Consider the following 20,455-nt stretch of genomic DNA (forward strand, 5'->3'; position numbering starts at 1 on the left):
AAAGGGTGTGGAAGGGTGCCTTGAAGAAGACCTTGTCTAGGACGAGTTGAACACACGTTGAAATGTTTAAATGCCTTCCCCAGGCTGGTAGTTGAGCTGTTGGTTGCATGCTTGGCACTTTATTTGTTTATTTATGTTTATTTATTTATTTTGAGACTGAGAGAGCACGTGGGGGAGAGAAAGGGGGAGAGAATCCCAAGCAGACTCTATGCTGTCTGTGCACAGCCTGACATGGGGTCGATCTCACGAAGTATGAGATCATGACCTGAGCTGAAATCAAGAGGCGGAATCTCAACTGACTGAGCCACCCAGGCACCCCTGGCATATTTTGTATGGAATGTCTCTGCTTTCCTGAAAATTTCTGTACCACCTCATTGTAGTCTGTCTCTGGCTTTGGTATCTCCACACCAGGAACTTTTCCCATTCAAGGAATACGAAGTGCCGAGGAGGAACCGAGCTGTCTGCAAAGCTTTGATGGGGACTTTCAAAGAATTTGTAGGAATTTTGTCAGTTTGCGGGGAGGGGCGAGGGTAGATTGTGATTCTTAAACTGAGCCTTCGTACATCTGCTACAGAGGACTTCAGAGATCCACCAGAGTATTACCGATCTGTGTCATAGTAACTTAAGGCACGGAATGTGATCAGAGCTGTGATTTATGAAGACACTACCGTATACTAGGTGTACTGTGACGTTATAAAATTATCACACAAACCTATGAGGTGTTAGTGCTGTTACTATCACCATTATACCAAAGAGGAAACTGAGGCTCAGAGAAGTGGAGTAATTTATCAGAGGTCCATAAAGGTACATGGCAGAGCTAGGATTAATACCAGTTTCTGTAAATCTGTAAAGCCTCAATGCTGCATTGCCTCTCAAACATCTTGGTGAATCTCAGCCAAAAACATTCTTTTTAACTGTTGAGTGGAGATAGTACCTTTCTTCCAGGTGCTTAAAGGACTTTATCTTACTTTCTAATGTAGTAACTAAGGGCCGGGTTCTATAGATGAGGTGGTTGAGAAAATGCGTGAGAGCAGCAGTCAGCTCTATGGGTCAGGAAGTCAAGATTCTCTGGTTAGAGCATATTTTACAGCTGTCCTTGAAGTGAGAGTAGGCCGGTAGCTGTTGTGTTCCTTTTTGTAATCCTGTAGGAATTCTAGATATAGTAAAACATATAGATATATGTGTCAGGTGGCCAAGAATCCTTAGTAGCTGATCGTACTCCACGAAATTTCTCCCTTGTTTTAAATCCCACTCTTTCGGGGTGCCTGGGTGGCTCAGTTGGTTGAGCGCCTGGCTTCAGCTCAGGTCATGATCTCACAGTTTGTGAGTTCAGGCCCCATGTTGGGCTCTGTGCTGACAGCTCAGAGCCTGGAGCCTGCTTCTCATTCTGTCTCCTTTTCTCTCTGCCCCTCCCCACAGGCACTCTGTCTCTCTCACTCTCTCAAATATAAATAAACATTACAAGATAAATAAATAAAATTCCCCTGTGTTTAAAAATAAAAAAACCCCACTCTTTCAGAGAAAAGACAGAAGGTCCTGATACTTTAGAGTTAGGTTCTTTGTGAGATGTGGACGCTGACCCCTCTCTTGGGTTCCTCAGCCCTTCATAGGAGCTTCCGGGGGAAAATACACCTGCTTAGTATACACCCCACATGCTTGGGATAGAGGTCTGAATGGGAGGGACCAATCATTTTGCAACAGGTGGGTTCTATGATTCGAGAGTAGGGAAATGGTATAAACAGTGAAATGTCTAAAACACTTAGGGGTTTCATTTGTGACCTTAAGCATTACCTGTACATTTGTAATTAAATCTGATCTCTTCCCTCCATTCTCTTTGCAGCCATAGATCTCATGTATGGAGGGATCTACTGCTTTTTGTGTCAGGACTACATATACGACAAAGACATGGAAATCATCGCCAAAGAGGAACAGCGGAAGGCTTGGAAAATGCAAGGTTTGGTTTGGCCTAGATTTGTGTGCCTGATTTGTCTCTTAGTCCTGCATCCCCTCGTGTGTCTGAAGGGCAGAACTTCCCAAGAGAAAGACCAACATCTAGGGAGAAAGTGAGCGTTAGAGAGCTAGGATCGCAGCTAGGTTTTTGCAGGTTGGGTTCTGATTTGCTCACTCCCTCCTGTAGGCGAGAGGCAGGTCAGGTGACTGGCCAGACGACTGGCCAGACAGGTGCGTGGGGAGGGAGCTGAACCTTCCAAGCTTCTCATCAAGGCTCGGTCTTTCTGGCAACCAGCCCGCCTCCAGGAACCCACCGAGAGTCACCTCATTAGAACAGAAGCTGCTCCCAATGCTTACGCTCTTATCACTTAGGAGGTTACAAGAGTTTGGGGAGCTCTGTGCCAGCAACCCGGGGCAGAGACCAGTATGTTTTCTGCTCTCACAGTGGCTATGGTACCAGCGTGGGGTTCTCCGTTGCTGTCGCTTCCCTGGCCTCACACGGGCTCTCTTCAAGGGGTGCTGTCGGGGATGGACACAGACATTATGCAGCGGTTTTCTTTATTGTTCACTGATGTATTTTTTGGTTCCTTGATTTGTTTTTCTTTCTTTAGGCAGATGCTCACAGGTTTCAATGGTAGTAGGTGTAGTTTACCCCGTGTGGCTGGTGAGCATTTCTCAACTGGTGACGGTTCTCATCACTGCTCACAAGGAGAACATCTCTGTTTTACAGTTTTTGGCCTTAATTGCTACGCCTTTTTTTTTTTTTTTTTTTTTTTTTGAGAGAGAGCAAGCATGAGTGTGAGTGGGGTAGGGGCAGAGGGAGAGAGAGAGAGAGAGAGAGAGAGAGAGAGAGCATCCTAAGCAGGCTCCCTACTGTCAGCGCAGAGCCCGATGTGGGGCTCGGTCTCACAAACCCGGAGGTCATGACCTGATCTGAAGTCAAGAGTCAGACGCTTGACTGACGGAGACAACCAGGCGTCCCCAATTGCTCTGCTTTTAAAACAACCCCATTTTTTGAGAGCAGAAGAATAGAAACAGGTGCTCTCAGTGATCAGGATTGTTTCTGAAGAACAGTCTCTTTACCAACTTCCTACTCTTTTCCCTCTCAGAAATTTAGTAACGTTGCCACTAAGTCCGAATATATCGTTTCTTTGGCAAGGACATTTAACGCACAGGAGCTCAGAAATGCATGTCCCAGAATAAAATCGACCTCTTCTACATAGTCATTCTACAATTCCGTCCGCCGATGAGATATTCTATCTTTTAAAGTTTATTAAATTTTGCAGAAATTTTAGGTTGCAAGGAACAAGTACCTTTGAGTGAATCAGTATTTGCATGAAGTGTGACACTTAGTGGAATCTACGCCATTGTCCTTGGCTGTTCGACATGTATTTTCAAACGGCGAGTGCATTTTCTCCCTGTCAGCTCACTCGTTCACGGGAGAGCCTTCATCTAAGTGCCAAGTGCAGCACTGCCCCCCCCCCCCCCCCCCCCCCCCAGGGCTGATGCTACAGGCTCTCTATTCAAGGATTAAAGGCTTTGAAAAAACATCCGTCTTGGCATTAGCGTGACTGTGGCATTAACTGGAGGTATTGCTTTCTTTCTCACGGAAAACCACTTATTCACACATTTTCTAAAAGAAACTCCTTTCAAGTGTTCTTTTTAGCCCATTGCAATATAATATGGTTCTAGAAAGACCTCGTGTTATGGGATGCCCCACTTTGAAATACAACCCGATTAAGTATTCTATCACCATCACTTTTATTTATAAACACACTTGATGAAATTTGAGCTCATGGCGCCTGGAACTGTCTTCCATCCGCTTAGGCGTTGGGGAGAAGTTTTCAACTTGGGAACCAACCAAACGGGAGCTTGAACTGCTGAAACACAACCCGAAAAGGCGAAAGATCACCTCTAACTGCACCATAGGTAGGTGGGCGAGTGTTTGGAGCGGCCGGTCGTCTGTCCTCGCTGCCAGTGAGGCTTGCTTCTCTGGGTTTAACAATAGATGTAAACAGGTGGGCCTCATAGTACAGCTCTCTGTAAACCTGTGTATAACTCATTCCATCAATTGCCCTCCACCCCCAACTACTTCTGGAGCATCTGTCCTCTGTGGGGGGCTGCAGTAGGCTAACGTGCCTAATGGTGATGGGCGGAAATGGTCCCTGCCCCGTGGCCCTGATGGTCTCTCCTGGGAAAAGATTCAAGTTTATTCTGACCAAATGGAGGCTGTACATAATCTTCAGTGAGAGAGAAAAGGATGTGTGTGAGATGGTTCTCTGGGGTAAGACTTCAAGAATACATTTTAGAAACTTTTTAATAGGCTCCTTTCTGACCTGTTCCATCGTTCTAGAATATTTGTGAGCAGTTCTATCAAAATATAACAGCTGAAGTGAGGGGTAGGGTGATAGTGAACATTCCTCAGGACAGTTCCCATAAAAGTGGCATAAAAATTGGAAAATACTGCATTTCTTTTTGCCTCTTGAATGAATGCATGAAAGGCAACGAGCGTGTACATGTAAAGGGAGGCACAGCAGTGCCATCGGGGTTCAGTGGGACGTGTAGTTCAGTGCCTGTCAGCCCTGCTGTCCTGTCTGCCTCCTGCCCAGGTCTGCGGGGGCTGATCAACCTTGGAAACACGTGCTTCATGAACTGCATCGTCCAGGCTCTCACCCACACGCCGCTCCTGCGGGACTTCTTCCTCTCCGACAGGCACCGGTGTGAAATGCAGAGCCCCAGCTCGTGTCTGGTGTGTGAGATGTCCTCACTTTTTCAGGAGGTGAGCGCGGTTGACTCTGGCAGCGTCACGTTTCTGTCACCACTTGTGTTCTCCCTTTAAAAAAAAAAATAATAAGGCTGACGGAATAAAGGGAAGCAGATTTCTGAAACCTCACACAGCGAGTGTTTAACATATGCACTTGCTATGGAACATCGCCCCTTTCCAAAGGGAACTGTTAGGTGGGGACCGGAGGCATCACTTCGAGGCACACTGCTGGCTGGGAGGATGCGAAAGAGCCCTTGGAGAGGGGCATAGCCGGTGGAAGACATTTGCCTGTAAATACTGTGGCATCTCACGCTTCCCTCCTCTGGGGGACGGGTCTGCCGTCCCGATTCACAGCAGCGCACGTGGACGCACACACCGCTTCCCTCCTTTGTTCTCGAGGAGAGTGGACCTTCTGTTCCCTTGCCAGACCTGAGTGTGCTTCACCAGAACGTCTCTGTCGTCGGGTTCTGTCCTGTTTGGATCCTAGGCTGCTCCCAGGTCGTGCCTGTCCTTGTCTCCCTGACCGTCGCTTAGAGCGTGACAGGGCTCAGGCCTGGGCTCAGGTATCCTTGAGCTGGATCCTGTGCGCCTAGTGGCCAAAAAGCGTGCCTGGGCTGAAGTTGCTCGGCCGCCCCATTGGTTGTCGACAGGACCCGGATGTACTTCGGGGTCCGGCAGAGGAGCCTCGTCTGTTTCTGTCGGTACCTTTGCTGCAGCATTTCACTCCCACTCAGCAGCTGCCCGCCTGGTTTGCATACCGGGCGCTCCTAATTCATCATTTTGGCTTATCTGTAGAAAACGGAAGGGAGAGGACAGATTCAAAAAGTCCAGTGAGTCCAGAGAAAAATGCAGTTTGCAAAATAAACAGAGTGGGGGAGTAAACTGGAATCATTTTTTGTCAGAGTAGCCGTAAGAAGTTCTAGGCAGTTGATTATTTTTTTTATTGTGTGTGCTTTGTGTTCAGAGGATGATATTTATTCCTGACAGGTTTTTTTTTTTCCCCCCATTTCCTTCTTTGTGTGTGTGTGTCTGAGCAGTTTTACTCTGGGCACCGGTCCCCCCACATCCCGTACAAGCTGCTGCACCTGGTGTGGACTCACGCCCGGCACCTGGCGGGGTACGAGCAGCAGGACGCCCACGAATTCCTCATCGCGGCGCTGGACGTCCTGCACCGGCACTGCAAAGGTGGGGGGCCTGCTACAGCTCCCTGGTGACCTGGTGGGGTTTTCATCTCCCGTAAGAAACACGCCGTTAATACCTCAAAGAGGTTCTTCACAGTTTGTTTTTAAGGGCGGAGGAAACGTTCTGGGTGCTGTCTTCTGACCTTGCTGGGGTGGAAGAGCGTGGCAGCGGGCCTGTAAAAATGCTTCAGACGCCATCAAAACCGGCTCCCTGCCGTCACGGGTCTCCAGAAGGACTGGTCATTGCTCTGACATAGCCAGACAGCTGAGAACACAAACCAGACCTTCACACTTGGCAGTTTCCCTGACCCTGAGTCACGTTCATTTCTGGGTCCAGCCAAGGGCTTTTTCAGATCTCTCTTAGGAGCTCCCTGGATCTTGGCTTCTGTCTCACAGCCCAGCCCCAGAGGGTCACAGCCTCCCCAGGGGTCTCAGATGCGTGTGGGTTTTGAGAGTTTCGGAAAGGGGACAGCGGACAGGAGATTAGGACCGAATAACACGCCGCTGAATAACAGCAAGCCCCTGGAGGGCTTGCTGGTGTTCCTCTTTGCTGGCTGCGGAGTGAGGTCAGGAGTTTCTGTTCCTGACGCGTTCCCACGCGGTGCTGATGCGGCCCGTTCAGGTAGCACGCCCCAGTGTAGCTGGAGTGTGCCGGGGTAACCTGTGGCCTCCAGGCTGGTACAGCCGGTGGTAGGGGATTCCTGACTGGCTCTTTTTCTCTTCCGTGGATTCTGTTAAAGAGCAGAGTCCACTTTTTCCAGGTCTTGTTGAACGGCCTCCTACGGCTCCTTCCCAGCCTCTCTCTGGTCACTGAGCTGCTCTCACAAATGCCCTGTGTTGTCTCACATTACAACTTAGAGGCAAGCCAAACCTGAAATAAGGCGGCTTGTTCCGATCAGCTGTCGTGGCTTTGGGTTCTGGCTTTTTTGTGTACTTAATTTGTTTTCTCCTGAAAGACACACACACGATCCTTTCAGTGCTTGCCTGGGAAGCCTAATAAACAGTGCTTCGTGGCTCGGGTAGGGTTTGGTTTCCCAGCACGAAGTACAACGTACACACAGGAAAGAGCCACTGTGTAAGATTATTAAATTATTATTCCAAGCATTTGAGGATAATCAGGAAACTTCTGTAACCAGCATTAGTCTATCCTGAAAATCAACTGCTTGACCATGCACTGGTGTTAAAACAACGTTCGTGTGATGAAAACACAATACAGTGATTGTGATCCCGTTCTCTGACATGATTCCATTTCACATGTGAAAAGAAATGTCCGGCTCTTCTCATCAGAAGCGCGGTCATCAGAATTCTCCTTAAGCCTTGCTAGGTCACAGCACACAGGAAGGCCCGTTAGCCAGGCCTGCCATGCCCTTGACTGTGTTCTTTTGTGTGGTTATGACCATCCGGCGTCTTTTGGCTTATTTTCCTCTGTGTCGTCTTGCTGTCAAAAGACCTATTGGGCATCCTTTATTCCTGTGTAATAATTTAACCTTTTTGATATGTAATATATATAGATAGGCACAAATAGTCTATCCCCATGGTCTAGTTGGATGAAAGTTCCACGGTATGTGTTTACAGTATTTCTTAATGTGTACCGTGCTCCACCACGTAAGCTTGGTACCCCTGTGTGTGCACACACATCGAAATAGAGAGGGTGGGAATAGTACTTACCTCGGTCCCACCGATCGGAAGGAGAGCAGAGCTGTTCTTGAGGTTCCGGAGAGCAGGAGCTGACGAGAAGAGCAGAGACTGGCAGGAGTGCTGCACAGGGACTTCCTGAAGTCAGGGCCCCGGGCAGCACTAGCGCAGGGAAGGGGGGGCTTCCCTGGGCTCGCCACAGGCACAGTCCACCGGGCCACGCCACCGCGAAACTCTTCGGTCATTCCATACGTGGAAAAGGGAATCCGTAACTCTCCCCAGCTATTGGGCGTTAGATACATTTTGGTGCCAAGGTAGAAGCCAAGCAGATCTTAGGGAGTGGAGACAAAGAAGAGAACTGAGAAGAAGCCAGCCGGGTTGTTTCCTCTTTTCCCGCCAAGTCTCCCTCTTTGAAGTATCTTCCTGTGCCCTTTCGAAAGCGTCGGCACTTCTGGCTTCCTCACGCCTCTGTAGGCAAATGGCCTTGCCCCTTGGGTCGTGGCTCCTGGAAACGCGCGGACTCTGGGGGCACAGCCGCAGATCACACAGCTGCGGTCTTTCCCCAGGTGATGACAACGGGAAGAAGGCCAACAACCCCAACCACTGCAACTGCATCATAGACCAGATCTTCACGGGCGGACTGCAGTCGGACGTCACCTGCCAAGTCTGCCAGTAAGTGCGAGGCGTCCCGCACTGCACCGAGGGTTCTTCCGGAACACGGAAAGCTGTCGGGGCCGTGCCGGCCAGACCGTGATGTGGGACCCCAGGGCCTGTCGGTGAGGCCGACTTTACTCTGGGTGCTGCTTGTTGAACATCGTGGCACATGTTTAGCCGCCGAAACTGCTGCGTTCTGCACAGTTTTTAAAAGTTTTACACTTAGAGGGGCGCCTGAGTGGTTCAGGTGGTTAAGCGTGACTCTTGGTTTCAGGTCAGGATCTCGTGGTTCATGAGTTGGAGCCCCACGTCGGCCTCCGCGAGGACAGCGTGGGGCTTGCTTGGGATTCTTTCTCCCCCCCACACCCACCCCGCCCCTTCTGGGTGTGCGTGCACGCATGCGTACTCTCTCTCTCAAACTTAACAAGTTTTACATTTAGAGCTAGAAGTTGGTGCCACCACAGTGCCTTTTGGTGATGTGCGGATAAATATAATGTTTGGTGGGGCGCGTGGGTGGCTCAGTCGGTTAAGCACCTGGCTTCGGCTCATGTCCTGATCTCACAGTTCATGAGTTCAGGTCCCGTGTCGGGCTCTCTGCTGTCAGCGCAGAGCCCGCTTCAGATCCTCCGTCCCCTCCCTTTCCCTTCCCTGCTCACACTCCTTCAAAAATAAACAAACGTTCAAAGAGAAAAAAAAAAGAACGTTTGGTCCTTATAGGGGAGCATCTGCAGCAGCAAGCAGTTGTGAACCAGATTCTGTTATTTTTTTTAGATTGATAATTTTGATTTGATACTTACTTTTTGTTTTTGTGGAACGTACAATTCTCGAAATTTATAGTTTTTTTAAGTTTTTATTTAAATTCTAGTTAGTTAACACGTATGGTAAAATAGGCTTCAGATGCAGAATCAGTGATTCATCACTTAACATATAGCGCCCCATGCTCATCCCAACAGTTGCCTCCTTAGTTAATACCCATCCCCCATCTAGCCCACCCCCCATCCCCACCCACCTCCCTCCGGTGCTCAGTTCTCTACAGTTAAGTCTCTTGTGGTTTCCTTCCCTCTCTCTTTTGTTTTCCCCCTTCCCCTGTGTTCATCTGTTTTGTTTCTCAGATTCTACATAGGGGTGAAATCATATGGTATTTGTCTTTCTCTGGCTGGCTTATTTCGCTTAGCGTCGGACTCTCTAGCTCCATCCATGTCATTACAGATGCCAAGAGTTCATTCTTTCTGATGGCTGGGTAATACGCCATGGTAGAAGCAGAGGTTCAGTGTAAGCAGCCAAGTCACCAGATGTGTTGAGATAAAATAGCTCCAGTACAGAAGATGCACATTAGCAGGTCGTCCAGAGCAGGGTCCCCAGGGACCAGCGGCCCTTCGTGCTGAAGCCCCCTTTGTTCTTGTGTCCCCCCCCCCCCCCCCCCTCTCTTCCCCTGTCCCTCCCACCCGGGGGGGAAAAAAAACCCCCCCCCCCCCGGGGGGGCTGGGGCGCACACGGCAGATTCTTGGCACACGTGCTCCAGAGCAGGTTGCTTTTTATTTTACGGTTTCTTTTTCCATTTTCTCCAGAGTAGCGTCCCTGATTCTTTACAGCTGGAGCCTCTGCTTGGCATGCAGAGCTTTTATTTCCAGGAGCTTCAAGAAGGCACTGACTGGCGAGGTTGCAGGAACCCTCCCTTTCGACCTCAGCTCATGCTCCTGGTTTTTTGTTTTTTTTTTTTTTTTTTTTTTCAGTTTTTTAAAAAACCTAGTCATGATCCCGTTAAAATTATTTCAGAACCTATGGGATTACCACTTGCACTTTGTATAGGATGGACTAGATACCAGAAGAGGGACAGTTTGCCTGTTACGAACACCGTTTTCTGTGACACAGCTTGTGTCATCGTGGGCCGTTGCTCTAAGCAGTGTTTAGACTCCCAGTTTTTCCTTCTTTTTTAAAAGTTTTATTTATTTTTAAGAGAGCGCAAGCAGGAGAGGGGCAGAGAGAGGAGACAGAGGATCTGAAGTGGGCTCTGCACTGACAGCAGAAGTGGGGCCCATGAGATCGTGACTTGGGCCAAAGTGGGACGCTCAACCAACTGAGCCACCCAGGTGCCCCTAGACTTACAGTTTTGAAGAACCTCCTCATCGGCTCTGTGTTGCTGAACTCCTTCAGCAGGAGGTTGTCTTGGATTAATATCCTGTTTATTTTATTTTATTTTTTTAGTGTTTATTTTTGAGAGCAAGAGAGAAAGGGTGCGAGCTGGGGAGGGGCAGTGACAGAGGGAGACAGAGGATCCCAAGCAGTCTCTGCGCTGACAGTAGAGAGCCCGATGCGGGGCTCGAACTCACAAACTATGAGATCGTTGACCTGAGCCGGAGTCCAACACTTAACCGACTGAGCCACCCAGGGGCCCCAATACCCTGCTTAAATATTTGTAGTAACATTCCAGTCTGTGAGTTTCCTTTCTGTGTCCTTTAAAATAAACCTCTTGGGGCGCCTGGGTGGCTCAGTCGGTTAAGCGTCCGACTTCAGCTCAGGTCACGATCTCGCGGTCCGTGAGTTCAAGCCCCGCGTCGGGCTCTGGGCCGATGGCTCAGAGCCTGGAGCCTGCTTCCGATCCTGTGTTTCCCTCTCTCTCTGCCCTTCCCCTGTTCATGCTCTGTCTCTGTCTGTCTCAAAAATAAATAAACATTAAAAAAATAAATAAATTAATTAAATAAAATAAACCTCTCCACTAGAGGGAACCGGCTTTGTTACATAGAGCATTAAATGCCGCTGCCCGGCTGTGGGGCTGTGCCTGGTCGGTGTTCTCTCCACGTCAGGTGTGCTTGATGTCTCCATTCCACGTAGGCCTGCGGTTTCCAGCTCCCAGGCACACATTCTGCGGTTCTCAGATGCTGCGGCCGCACATCCATCAATTCAGAGTCTCTGGATGTGGGGCCCAGAAGTTTTCTGTTTTTCACAAAAACCCCAAAATGATTGTGATGATCTCCTGGGTTTGGAAATGGTTGCCTTGGGAGCAACCTTTGCCTTAAGTGGTTTACGTGCTGTTCCTCTGTAGGGCCACCTTGGGGGCCCAGGACGTGGTGTGTGGGGGCACTCAGTGTGTTTTCTGACCTTGGATGCCCTTTGGATGAAAGGGCAGAGCTGTGAGAGGACGTCAAGGTGCCGTCTGCCAGGGGGTGCCCCTGAAGCTGCATGGCTGTCCCTTCTCAGCTCTGCGTTTATCTCCTCTTGCTTCTAGTGGAGTCTCCACCACCATCGACCCCTTCTGGGACATCAGTTTAGACCTGCCTGGCTCTTCCACCCCGTTCTGGCCCCTGAGCCCAGGCAGCGAGGGCAGCGTGGTGAATGGGGAAAGCCACGTAGCGGGAACCACTACGCTCACGGACTGCTTGCGAAGGTAAGAAAGCCGCCCGCGCTTCTGTAGAAGAAGAATGGTCTCTCCTTGCAGGCACTTGTCTCTCCGTGCCTTGAGGCTCTTTGGGGTGGTGGTTGGTCAGAGTAAAGTCCTGATAAGTTCAGGGCTACCCCAGGGCCCCAGTAGTATTTTTATTCACATGTCCTGTGTAGACAACACGGAAAGATGTGACAGCCTGCAGGTGGCTCCCGTGGTCTGTCACATGTTTGCATGATGACTAGAGATTTCTATTCAGCCAGCTTTGTTTGTAGCCTGTGTGTGGCACGGCTGCTTCCCCCCACTCCCCACCCCGCCCCGTGTCCGTTAACAGGGAGCCACAGAGCAGAAGTTGAAGTTCCCTCACCTTCTGGGACTAATGCTCTGCACCCGAGTCTGGCCCCCGCTGTGGCACATGGCCCTTCCTGGAGGCGATCAGCCTATTGTGGTGTTGTGTGTGTCCCTTTACCACACCACCGATTTCGACAAGTGCTGAGGTTTAGGGCAGGGTTGCTGTGAAACGTGTTAAGGTAGCCGGTGTCACCTGCAGTGTTGTGGAACGGAAGCCCTTCCCACGCTTTATTTTAATTGAGTTTAGTGTTCGACAACCTTTGTTGAATTAAAGGTTGCTGTAGATACGTTCTTGGGCGGAGGCGTTCCTTAAAAAGAGGGACAACCTTCTTGGCATTTATCTTGCCCTGTACGTCAGCAGGCTCACAGGCGCATGTGTAGAATTTTTCAGTGCATCGGCTTTGTCACACTGATAGGTCCAGATGTAAATGGGGCGTCAGACTTGTAATTTGGAAAACAAGCGAACGCTCAAAGCAAAAAACCCCACCATTTTCCAAGGGAGTCTTTACAACTCCGTTGAACTTAGTTGTGAATTTCAGTAAAACTGGAAGGTTGCCCACAGCGCAGAGGCAGGGAGGGAGCACTCGGCAAGCTGAGATGCACAGGGAGTGCCAGGTCGGGAGCAGGAGTGCCGCGGAGCCAGGTCCCTGCCCGAGTGGCCAAGAAGAGGCGGAGCACATCTGTCTCCAGTTTGTGTCACTTGCAAAGGGTCCCTTTTCCAGTTCCGCTGTGGGAGTAGATGACGAAGCCGGCGGGGGTGTTTGTGATTCTGTGGCTGCAGAGACCCTCCCTCCTGAGTCTTCAGCAAGTGCCGGCGCGGCTAGGAGGCGGTCACCCCTCTGTAGCTGCCCTGAGGGAGCGCTCACTGTGCGCCCTGAACCCTTTGCGGAGGAGGTGGACTCTCAGCGGGACCACGAAGGCCTTCCTGAGAACGGGCCTGTCGCTTTCCTAGGTTTCCATGTCCCCCTTTCTGTGGGCTCCGACTCTTTGTGTTGCTCTCAGTTCTGCTGCGTTTACGTGCTGTGTCTTCTCAGTGCAGAGGAGACGGCCTCATACCACCTCTGTGTGCCCCTGCGGCCCCTCCCGTGGCGATGGGCGTCTCGTAGACACGCGAGTGAGCGTGCGCCCGTGAGTGTGTGCGTGTCCGCGTATGCCAGGCCGGAGAGCTTGTGAGGCGGCAGACGGCAGAAATGGACTCCGGTGAGCTTAAGCGGGTAAAGGTACCAGGGAGTTCGCAGAATCCACAGGAAGGCTAAAGAAAAGCCTGCTCAGCAAGCGGGTGGTCTCCAGAAGAGGCTCGGCGACCAGCATCCGGAAGGTGCAGCCCGCTGCTGGGCCGGCTGCCCTCAGGTGCAGTTGAGATGCTGCTCCCTGACAGTACAAGTTCTTCCTGCACTTGCTTCTTTAGTATGATTTTTCCAGATACCGAGGCCTAATGACGGGCATCCGGCTGGTCAAGCCTAGGTCGTGTGCCCACCATGCAGGTGGGTGGGAAAAGCAACGACCTGGCTTTTGTGGTAAACCTCCATGAAGGGAGACAGCCCTGCCTCCCACCTAGGTTTGGAAATTCCCCGAACACGAGTGGAGGGTGAGCCGGATACATAATTGACAAGATCTGTGACCTGAGCTCTGTCATCCTTCCATTCTTTACTTACGGCTATGTGAATTTGAAGCCAAATCCTCTTCGTGTCTGGCACCGTGGGACTTGTTCAGTACATTTTCTTGGCGCTGAAGCAGGTTTGGTTGACATATTTCGTGTCAGAAAGTTCACATAGTTTGGCAGAGATGACAGGGATTTGGGTGGGGGTAGGCGTGTTTCAGCTTAGGGGCACTGCACATGGAAAGAAAAATGACAGATGATTAGGAACTTCCAGAAGAATTAAAAATGGGAAAACCTCAAAAGATGACTCTTGACTTACATGCACATGTTATTTTTTTGTAATTTTTTTGTTTTTTGTTTTTTGGTTTTTTTTGAGAGAGAAGAGAGAGCATGTACGAGGGGGAGAGGGGCAGCGAGAGAGGGAGACACAGAATCCGAAGCAGGCTCCGGTCTCTGAGCTGTCAGCACAGAGCCCCACACGGGGCTCGAACTCACGAGCTGTGAGATCATGACCTGAGCCAAAATCGGACACTTAACCGACTTAGCTGCCCAGGCACCCCCGTTAGTGCACATTGTATAAGCGTCTCGTCGTGAGAAGCAGTGTGCTTATTGGTCAGTAGCTTAATCAAGACTAGGTAGTCAAGTGAATATAATTGGCACAAAAAGTGTGTGAATCAGATTTGAGGAGAGATGGAATGTTTCACCCGCGGTCTGATTGACAAGCCCCAGAACGCTGCGTTTCGGGGAGTTGGAGCCTCTGTTACCGAGCAGAGTGTCTGGCTTTCGTTCCTTCTCTGGCGAGGTTGGTGCGGGGGCTCCATTAAGGAAGTGTTCTTTGCAGCCAGGCCTGGTAGGTTTGTTGCCCTGGGCGCTTGCTTTCCGCTGTCGATCACCTTTCTGAATGTTTGCAGGCCAGCAGAGTCTAGGCCTAATTTTAGCTGTGGGTTGGCATCGGGGTTCCAGATCTAGAAGTCAGTGTTCTTCCTGAGCGCACAGTGCTCTCTGCTCAGTAGTGACGCATGGTCTGAGTAGTCGAGCCTGGGCCTGCCATCGCCAGTGCTGGCTGGACCAGCTTGTGGAGACGCTAGGGAGGTGGGTGTGGCCCCTGGGGTGGCCCTGAGCAGTCTGGTTGGGATGGGGCCAGACTGTTTTGAGTTGGAAAATTGGATCGTGGGGTAGGGTTGTGGCGATTCAGGTATATCCAAAGTCTTCACTCTAAACACAGGTGCATTCTTCTCTCCCTCCAGTCAGGTATCCAGTATTCAAACTACCCTGATTGTTTTTATAAAAAACTATTTTGTGCACTTTGTTCAAATCAGGATCCCAGACTGGGACCACACATTACATTTGGTTGGTTGCTTTCACAGGTCCCTTCCCAATCCGTAGGCTTCCGCTCCCCCTTTTGTTTTCTTGCTGTTTCTGTGCCGAGAAGCTCGTTTTCCACAGAATTATGCACACTCTGGATTTTGTTGATTGCCTTTGTGGGCTAGTTCTCGCAGGTTACAGCGAACACAGATGCCTTGTTCCGTCCTTCTTCTCCCCAATGAGATCTAACTGCTCTCCTCAGATTTACACTTCCTGGGCACCACATGGGGCAGGCAGGGCCAGCGTTGGTCATAAGGGGGCGTCGTCGTGCCCCTAGTGAGATCCCAGAATTTCCAAAGCATAAACAAAGATTTCTAGGCCCAATGTGAAAACATGAATTTTATTTGTTTTTCAGCTTTAAACTTAAAAAATTTGGCATAAGTCCTATTGAAACATCCTGTTTCATGCGTTTTTCCCTCTAGTAACCACCACCTGTGACAGAAATGCTTGCCGACTTACTTAGTGCAACGTTTCTATTCTATGTTGTGATCTGTCTTCACCACTAGAAAATGTTCGTTTCCCCATTGTTTAAACTTTTGAGAGACAGATTCACATGCATTTATCTGAAGTAACTGGATACCCTTTACTCTTTACCATTTCCCCCAGTGGTGACATCTTGTAAATTTAGAGTTCAAGATCACAACCACGGTACTGACATTGGTACCCAGCCCTGCATCGCGACTCACAGCCACTCCTCCTGCCCTCCCACCGCTGCTGTCTCTTAACCCCTGGCAGCGGGAATCTGTTCTCCATTTCTGTAAATTCAGTATTCCAAGAATGTTCTGTAAATGGAACCCTGGGACATGTAATTTTAGGGCCCCATTTACCTCCCCAGTCGTAATTCTCTGGAGATTCTTCCGGTTGTGTGGATCCATAGTTTGTCCCTTTCTGTTCCTGACTAGCAGTATTCCACGGTGTCACGTAACCTTTCGTACACTAAGGAACATCTGGGTTGCTTCTTTCGTGGTTTTTCTTTTGTTTTTTGTTTTGCTATTAAAGCAGATAAAGCTGCCCAAAACATCTGTGTACAGTTTTTGTGTGAGCGTCATCTCCTTTTTCTGAAATCCAAACACCCCTAACTATACGCATGTTTTTAAGTAGGGAAATTAGCCGATCAAAAGTGGTAAAATAATTCTTTTCTGTCTTTTCCTTTTCTCACCTCTCCCACCTTTTTTTCCTAAAAATACAAATGTCTCATAGATTTACGAGACCAGAGCACTTAGGAAGCAGCGCCAAGATCAAGTGTAGCGGCTGCCATAGCTACCAGGAGTCCACTAAGCAGCTCACCATGAAGAAACTGCCCATCGTAGCCTGCTTTCATCTCAAAGTAAGTTTTCCAGTGGCAGACTCCATATTTAATCCCCAGTACAACTGAGAGCCTCTTGGTCTGGTGTAGGAAGTATGTCTTGTAACTGCGGTGACTCGGGAAAGAACACTGGAGAAACCAGAGGGTGGTAAGTTGTAACTCTTTCCCCGTCTTCTGTTGCCCAGAGAGGCTTGTGGTAAACGAAAGTAATGACTTCATGATGAAAATAGGATGTGAGTTGCTCTACTGGGGTGGGGGGGGGGTTAAAATTTTACTTCTCCTCCCACCCGGATTCTTACCCCCTCGACATCAGTTTTCTGTTGTCCTTTTACTTTTTAAAAGCAAACAAGACCCTTAGCATTATGATCCAGTCCAGGGGTGGGTCAGCTTTTTCTGTAAAGGGTCAGACAGTACATATTTTAGGTTTCACAGCCACACAGAACCTTTGTTTTCTAATCTTTGTTTTATTTTATGGCCCTTTCAAAAACAAAAAACAAAACCGAACCATTCCTGGCTTTCTAGCTGGATTTGGTGGCCCGAGTCTAGGCAGAGGAATGTCTTTGTCTGGTGAAAAGAACAGTATGTTCCTTTTTGCTCCCAGACGTTACGGATATTCTGTTTTCTACTACCTTGCACTTTGCCGCGTTTGTCGTAGGATTACTTTTTTGTACGCTTGGTTTCAATCACTTTGAACAATCCCGTCGTTTCAAGACTTCGTTTTTGAACTGTATAAATTAGATTTGTATGGATTAATATCATGTTGCTGAATCTGTTAGCTCTAGACGTGGCCGAAGGGCAATTCAGAAAGGGAAAGCCCACTTTTGGGAGTGCACAGAGAGGCACCATCAGGGGAGACCCTTAGAGCTTCACCCTCTTCCTTCTCTCCCCCCACCCCCACCCCAAATTTCTGTAGCGATTTGAACACTCGGCCAAACTGAGGAGGAAGATCACCACGTATGTGTCCTTTCCCCTGGAACTGGACATGACCCCCTTCATGGCGTCCAGGTACGAAAGGGTTTGTTAAGCCATATCTATGATCAGGAGGGTGTGGTTCTATGGGGTCAGTGATTGGCACTGGGGTCCCGATGAGCCGGTTTAGACATTGATGTATCCATACGTGCTAAAACTGAATTGTTATCCTGATCTTGACCCAAGACACATTTTAGTTTCCTCAGATGTGCTGCTTCAGCTTTGGGTTCTCCCTAGTGATCCTCGATCAGGTTTCAGACTTGGCAGGTTGTCGAGGTGGGATCACCGCGAGAAAACAGCATGATCGCCGGTGGGACTGATGTTGGCTACAGATAAACACAGTTGATTTTAGAGTTGTAGATTCCATTTCTCTTGTTTTCAAGTCTTGATATCCTAGACCACCTCAAATCTATCCTCCAAGTAAGGGCAACCTTCCCTAATATGTTAGACATGTGTTAGTTTCCTAGGCCACTGTAACAAATTACCACAAACTTGGCCTGAGGCAGCAAGGTGTCGCCACAGCCGCTCATCCTTGGAAGCGCCTGGGGAAGACTCTGTTCCTTGCCGGGACATGGGGTCAGTTCGATCTGGGCTGGCTCTGCGCCTTGTGGCAGACGCTCTGGGCAGGTCAGTTCGCCAGCCTAAGCCTCCCATCGCCTCACCTTCACCTGGGCATAGTCTGCCCCTAGAAGGGAGAGCTGCTGGAAGACCTAGAAAGCAGGTCTGGAGCGTACCTGGTGCCGCGTCTGGGGTAGGAGGCCCCGGTCGTGGTGGTACATCATTTGAGCCAGGCGTCTGCTTGGTTATTATTTCCAACGATGCTGAGTCTTGCTCCTGTTTCTTACAGCAAAGAGAGCAGGATGAACGGACAGTACCAGCAGCCAACGGATAGTCTCAATAATGACAATAAGTAAGTGGCACCTTGTGGGGTTGCCCTGGGCATCTCCAAGGTGGGGGGTGAGGTGCGGGACCTCCGGTAGGCCTGGCAGGGAGGGCCCCGTGGTGGCAGCCCTCCTGTTTCTTTCGGCCCCTGGCCCGCTGCCTGTCTTGCTGCCCCCCGACCCCTGTTGAAGACGCTTAAGCCCTGTTAGGAAAGGACTTTTCACAGCTGCACCATAAACCTCCCTGATGTAGGAGCCTGACCCGTCTCTCCTGGCTTCTGTGCATGCACGAGGGTCATCCTGGCCCCTGCATTTCTAGAGCGAAGGCTCGGAGTCTGAATTGTAGGCCTCTTGGCCTCTGCCTTCACTGGCATTGCAATAAGGTCTCTGTTCTTTTTTTTTTTTACGTTGAATTTATTTTAGAGAGAGAGAGCACAAGAGCGTGCACGAGCGGGGGCAGGGAGGAAGAGAAAGGGAGACACAGAATCCAAAGCAGGCTCCAGGCTCTGAGCTGTCAGCGTAGACCCCAACGTGGGGCTCGAACCCATGAACCATGAGATCATGAGCTGAAAGCAGACGCTTGACCAGCTGAGCCACCCAGGCGCCCCAAAGCCTCTGTTGTTTCCTCCACCACCCTTTTTACTGGTGGTGTGGTAGAAAGCACAAGGCAGAGCGTGGTTCCAGTACCCCCAGGACGGATTGCTGTCCCCACTTCCACTAAACTGTGGTTCCCGCAAAGCAGCCCGAGAGCCAAGTGGGGCTAGGCAGGCTTTCTTTCCCTCCGTGCTGCAGCTCTCATTCCTGGGGTGTTCCCATTTAGTGTCAGGGGGCTACTGACTGCAAGGCTTCTGGCCGCTTCAGACTATGTGGTTTCCGACCGTGATACCACTGAGCTAACCACGCCCCCTCCCCACCCCTCTGTCCCCTCACCCTTGCTCCCACGCTAGGTACTCCCTGTTTGCGGTAGTTAACCACCAAGGGACCTTGGAGAGCGGCCACTACACCAGCTTCATCCGGCAGCACAAGGATCAGTGGTTCAAATGTGACGATGCCATCATCACCAAGGCCAGCATCGAGGACGTGCTGGACAGTGAGGGGTATGTCTGGGTAGCAGCTGACTCCCCGAGTGTGTAGCCATTCAGGGATTTTCACCGTCAGTCGCTGAAGTAATGAGGCTTGTTCTGGACAGGACGCCAGCCTGGGTCGGTCGCTGGCCAGGAGAGGATATACCTCTTGGTCACTCTGGATCGTACCTTAATTCAGACCACGCAGTCATTTATTTTACCCACGACGTGAGCTGACACATCAGTTCTCGGGGAGCTCATTCTTCTCTACCCATCGTATTCCTCCTTGGCCCCCCGCTTTGTTAAATCCCTATTCCTCCTAAGGCTGTCAGTGGGATCCCAGCCCCAGGGGTGGGCTGGGATGAGCTGCCGTGAACTCTGTGAGGCATCTGCCCTTGGTGTTTACTTGCAGCAGGGAGGCCTCTTGCTAGAATCGGTGTGGAATTTGTGTTGAGAGCACGGTTTGTGGGCCTGAGGAGGCCACCCAAAGGGGCGGGTTTGGACTAGATGCCGTTGCGGGGTCTCACCCAGAGAAGCGGGAGGCAGGACTGATGGGGCTCACGACTTGCCGGTGGGCAGGTGGGAGGATGGGCTTGGGGCTCCAGCGTTAGGCGGGGGCAAGGACCCTCCCCCTTGGGAACTAAGACTCAAAACCCAGCCAAGCAAGCAGTCAGACTGGCAGCGTGTGCCAAGGCCACCGTGCAAGGCCAGTGGCAGGTTGGGGGGGGGTGGTTTTGTTTTCCCTTCTCATGAGTTAGAACATAAGCTTGCTTTCCTCTTCGCCTCCTCAGGTACCTGCTGTTCTACCACAAACAGTTCCTGGAATACGAGTAGCCTTATCTGCGGCCGGACAGGAGAGATGAGGGCGATGAGTTGGCAGAGCCTCACAGAACGGTCCCCGTCCTCCCCGACTGCATGACGCCACCTCCCCCCACGGAAGCGCCCCCAAGAGCGCCGGCTTCTTCCGTGGCCTGGGCCCAGCGGCGGCCCGGGTCGGTGCCTGGGGGGTCGTGGCGTTGGCATGGATGAGCGCTGCGCTCGGAAGGAGGCCCTGGGGACCGCACCACGGAAGCATTTAAAGGCGGGTGTGCGCTGCGTGGGCGGGGGCAGAGTGGCCGCGTCCCTGGTGTCTCCTGTGCTCCTCAAGAAAATGTGCGGGGGCCGGGGTGGGGGGGGGGGTCCATTTTTAAATCGTGGGTCCATTAAAGCAGGAAAGTAGAGGAGCCAAAGACACTGCGTGAGGACAAAGGACTTTGCAAGTACCTTTCTCTCTGTGAGTTTAGTATTAAATATATATATAGTGTGGAACTCTTAGCCGCCGTCTTGTCAGCAGATACAGAGAACCCCCCCCCCCCC

The 20,455-nt window shown here is 50.6% G+C and overlaps 2 protein-coding genes across 3 annotated transcripts in view; both read left to right on the top strand.

Annotated features, from left to right (window-relative positions):
- The window catches only part of USP22 (ubiquitin specific peptidase 22), a 42,722-nt gene extending 22,273 nt beyond the window's left edge, over positions 1-20,449 (top strand). For both annotated transcript variants that reach the window (XM_049638002.1, XM_049638003.1), the window contains 11 exons: positions 1,841-1,954; positions 3,778-3,879; positions 4,560-4,729; positions 5,752-5,899; positions 8,097-8,202; positions 11,411-11,569; positions 16,080-16,206; positions 17,099-17,190; positions 18,002-18,064; positions 18,983-19,132; positions 19,891-20,449. In XM_049638002.1, coding sequence (XP_049493959.1) covers positions 1,841-1,954; positions 3,778-3,879; positions 4,560-4,729; positions 5,752-5,899; positions 8,097-8,202; positions 11,411-11,569; positions 16,080-16,206; positions 17,099-17,190; positions 18,002-18,064; positions 18,983-19,132; positions 19,891-19,933 — 1,274 coding nt within the window. In that variant the 3' untranslated portion in view covers positions 19,934-20,449. The remainder of the gene's footprint in view (positions 1-1,840; positions 1,955-3,777; positions 3,880-4,559; positions 4,730-5,751; positions 5,900-8,096; positions 8,203-11,410; positions 11,570-16,079; positions 16,207-17,098; positions 17,191-18,001; positions 18,065-18,982; positions 19,133-19,890) is intronic.
- Positions 1-20,455, top strand: part of MPRIP (myosin phosphatase Rho interacting protein) — a 329,117-nt gene that overhangs the window by 30,539 nt on the left and 278,123 nt on the right. The gene's annotated exons all lie outside the window — the stretch shown is intronic.

This window comes from Panthera uncia, chromosome E1, assembly GCF_023721935.1.
Source record: "Panthera uncia isolate 11264 chromosome E1, Puncia_PCG_1.0, whole genome shotgun sequence".
NCBI lineage: Eukaryota > Metazoa > Chordata > Mammalia > Carnivora > Felidae > Panthera > Panthera uncia.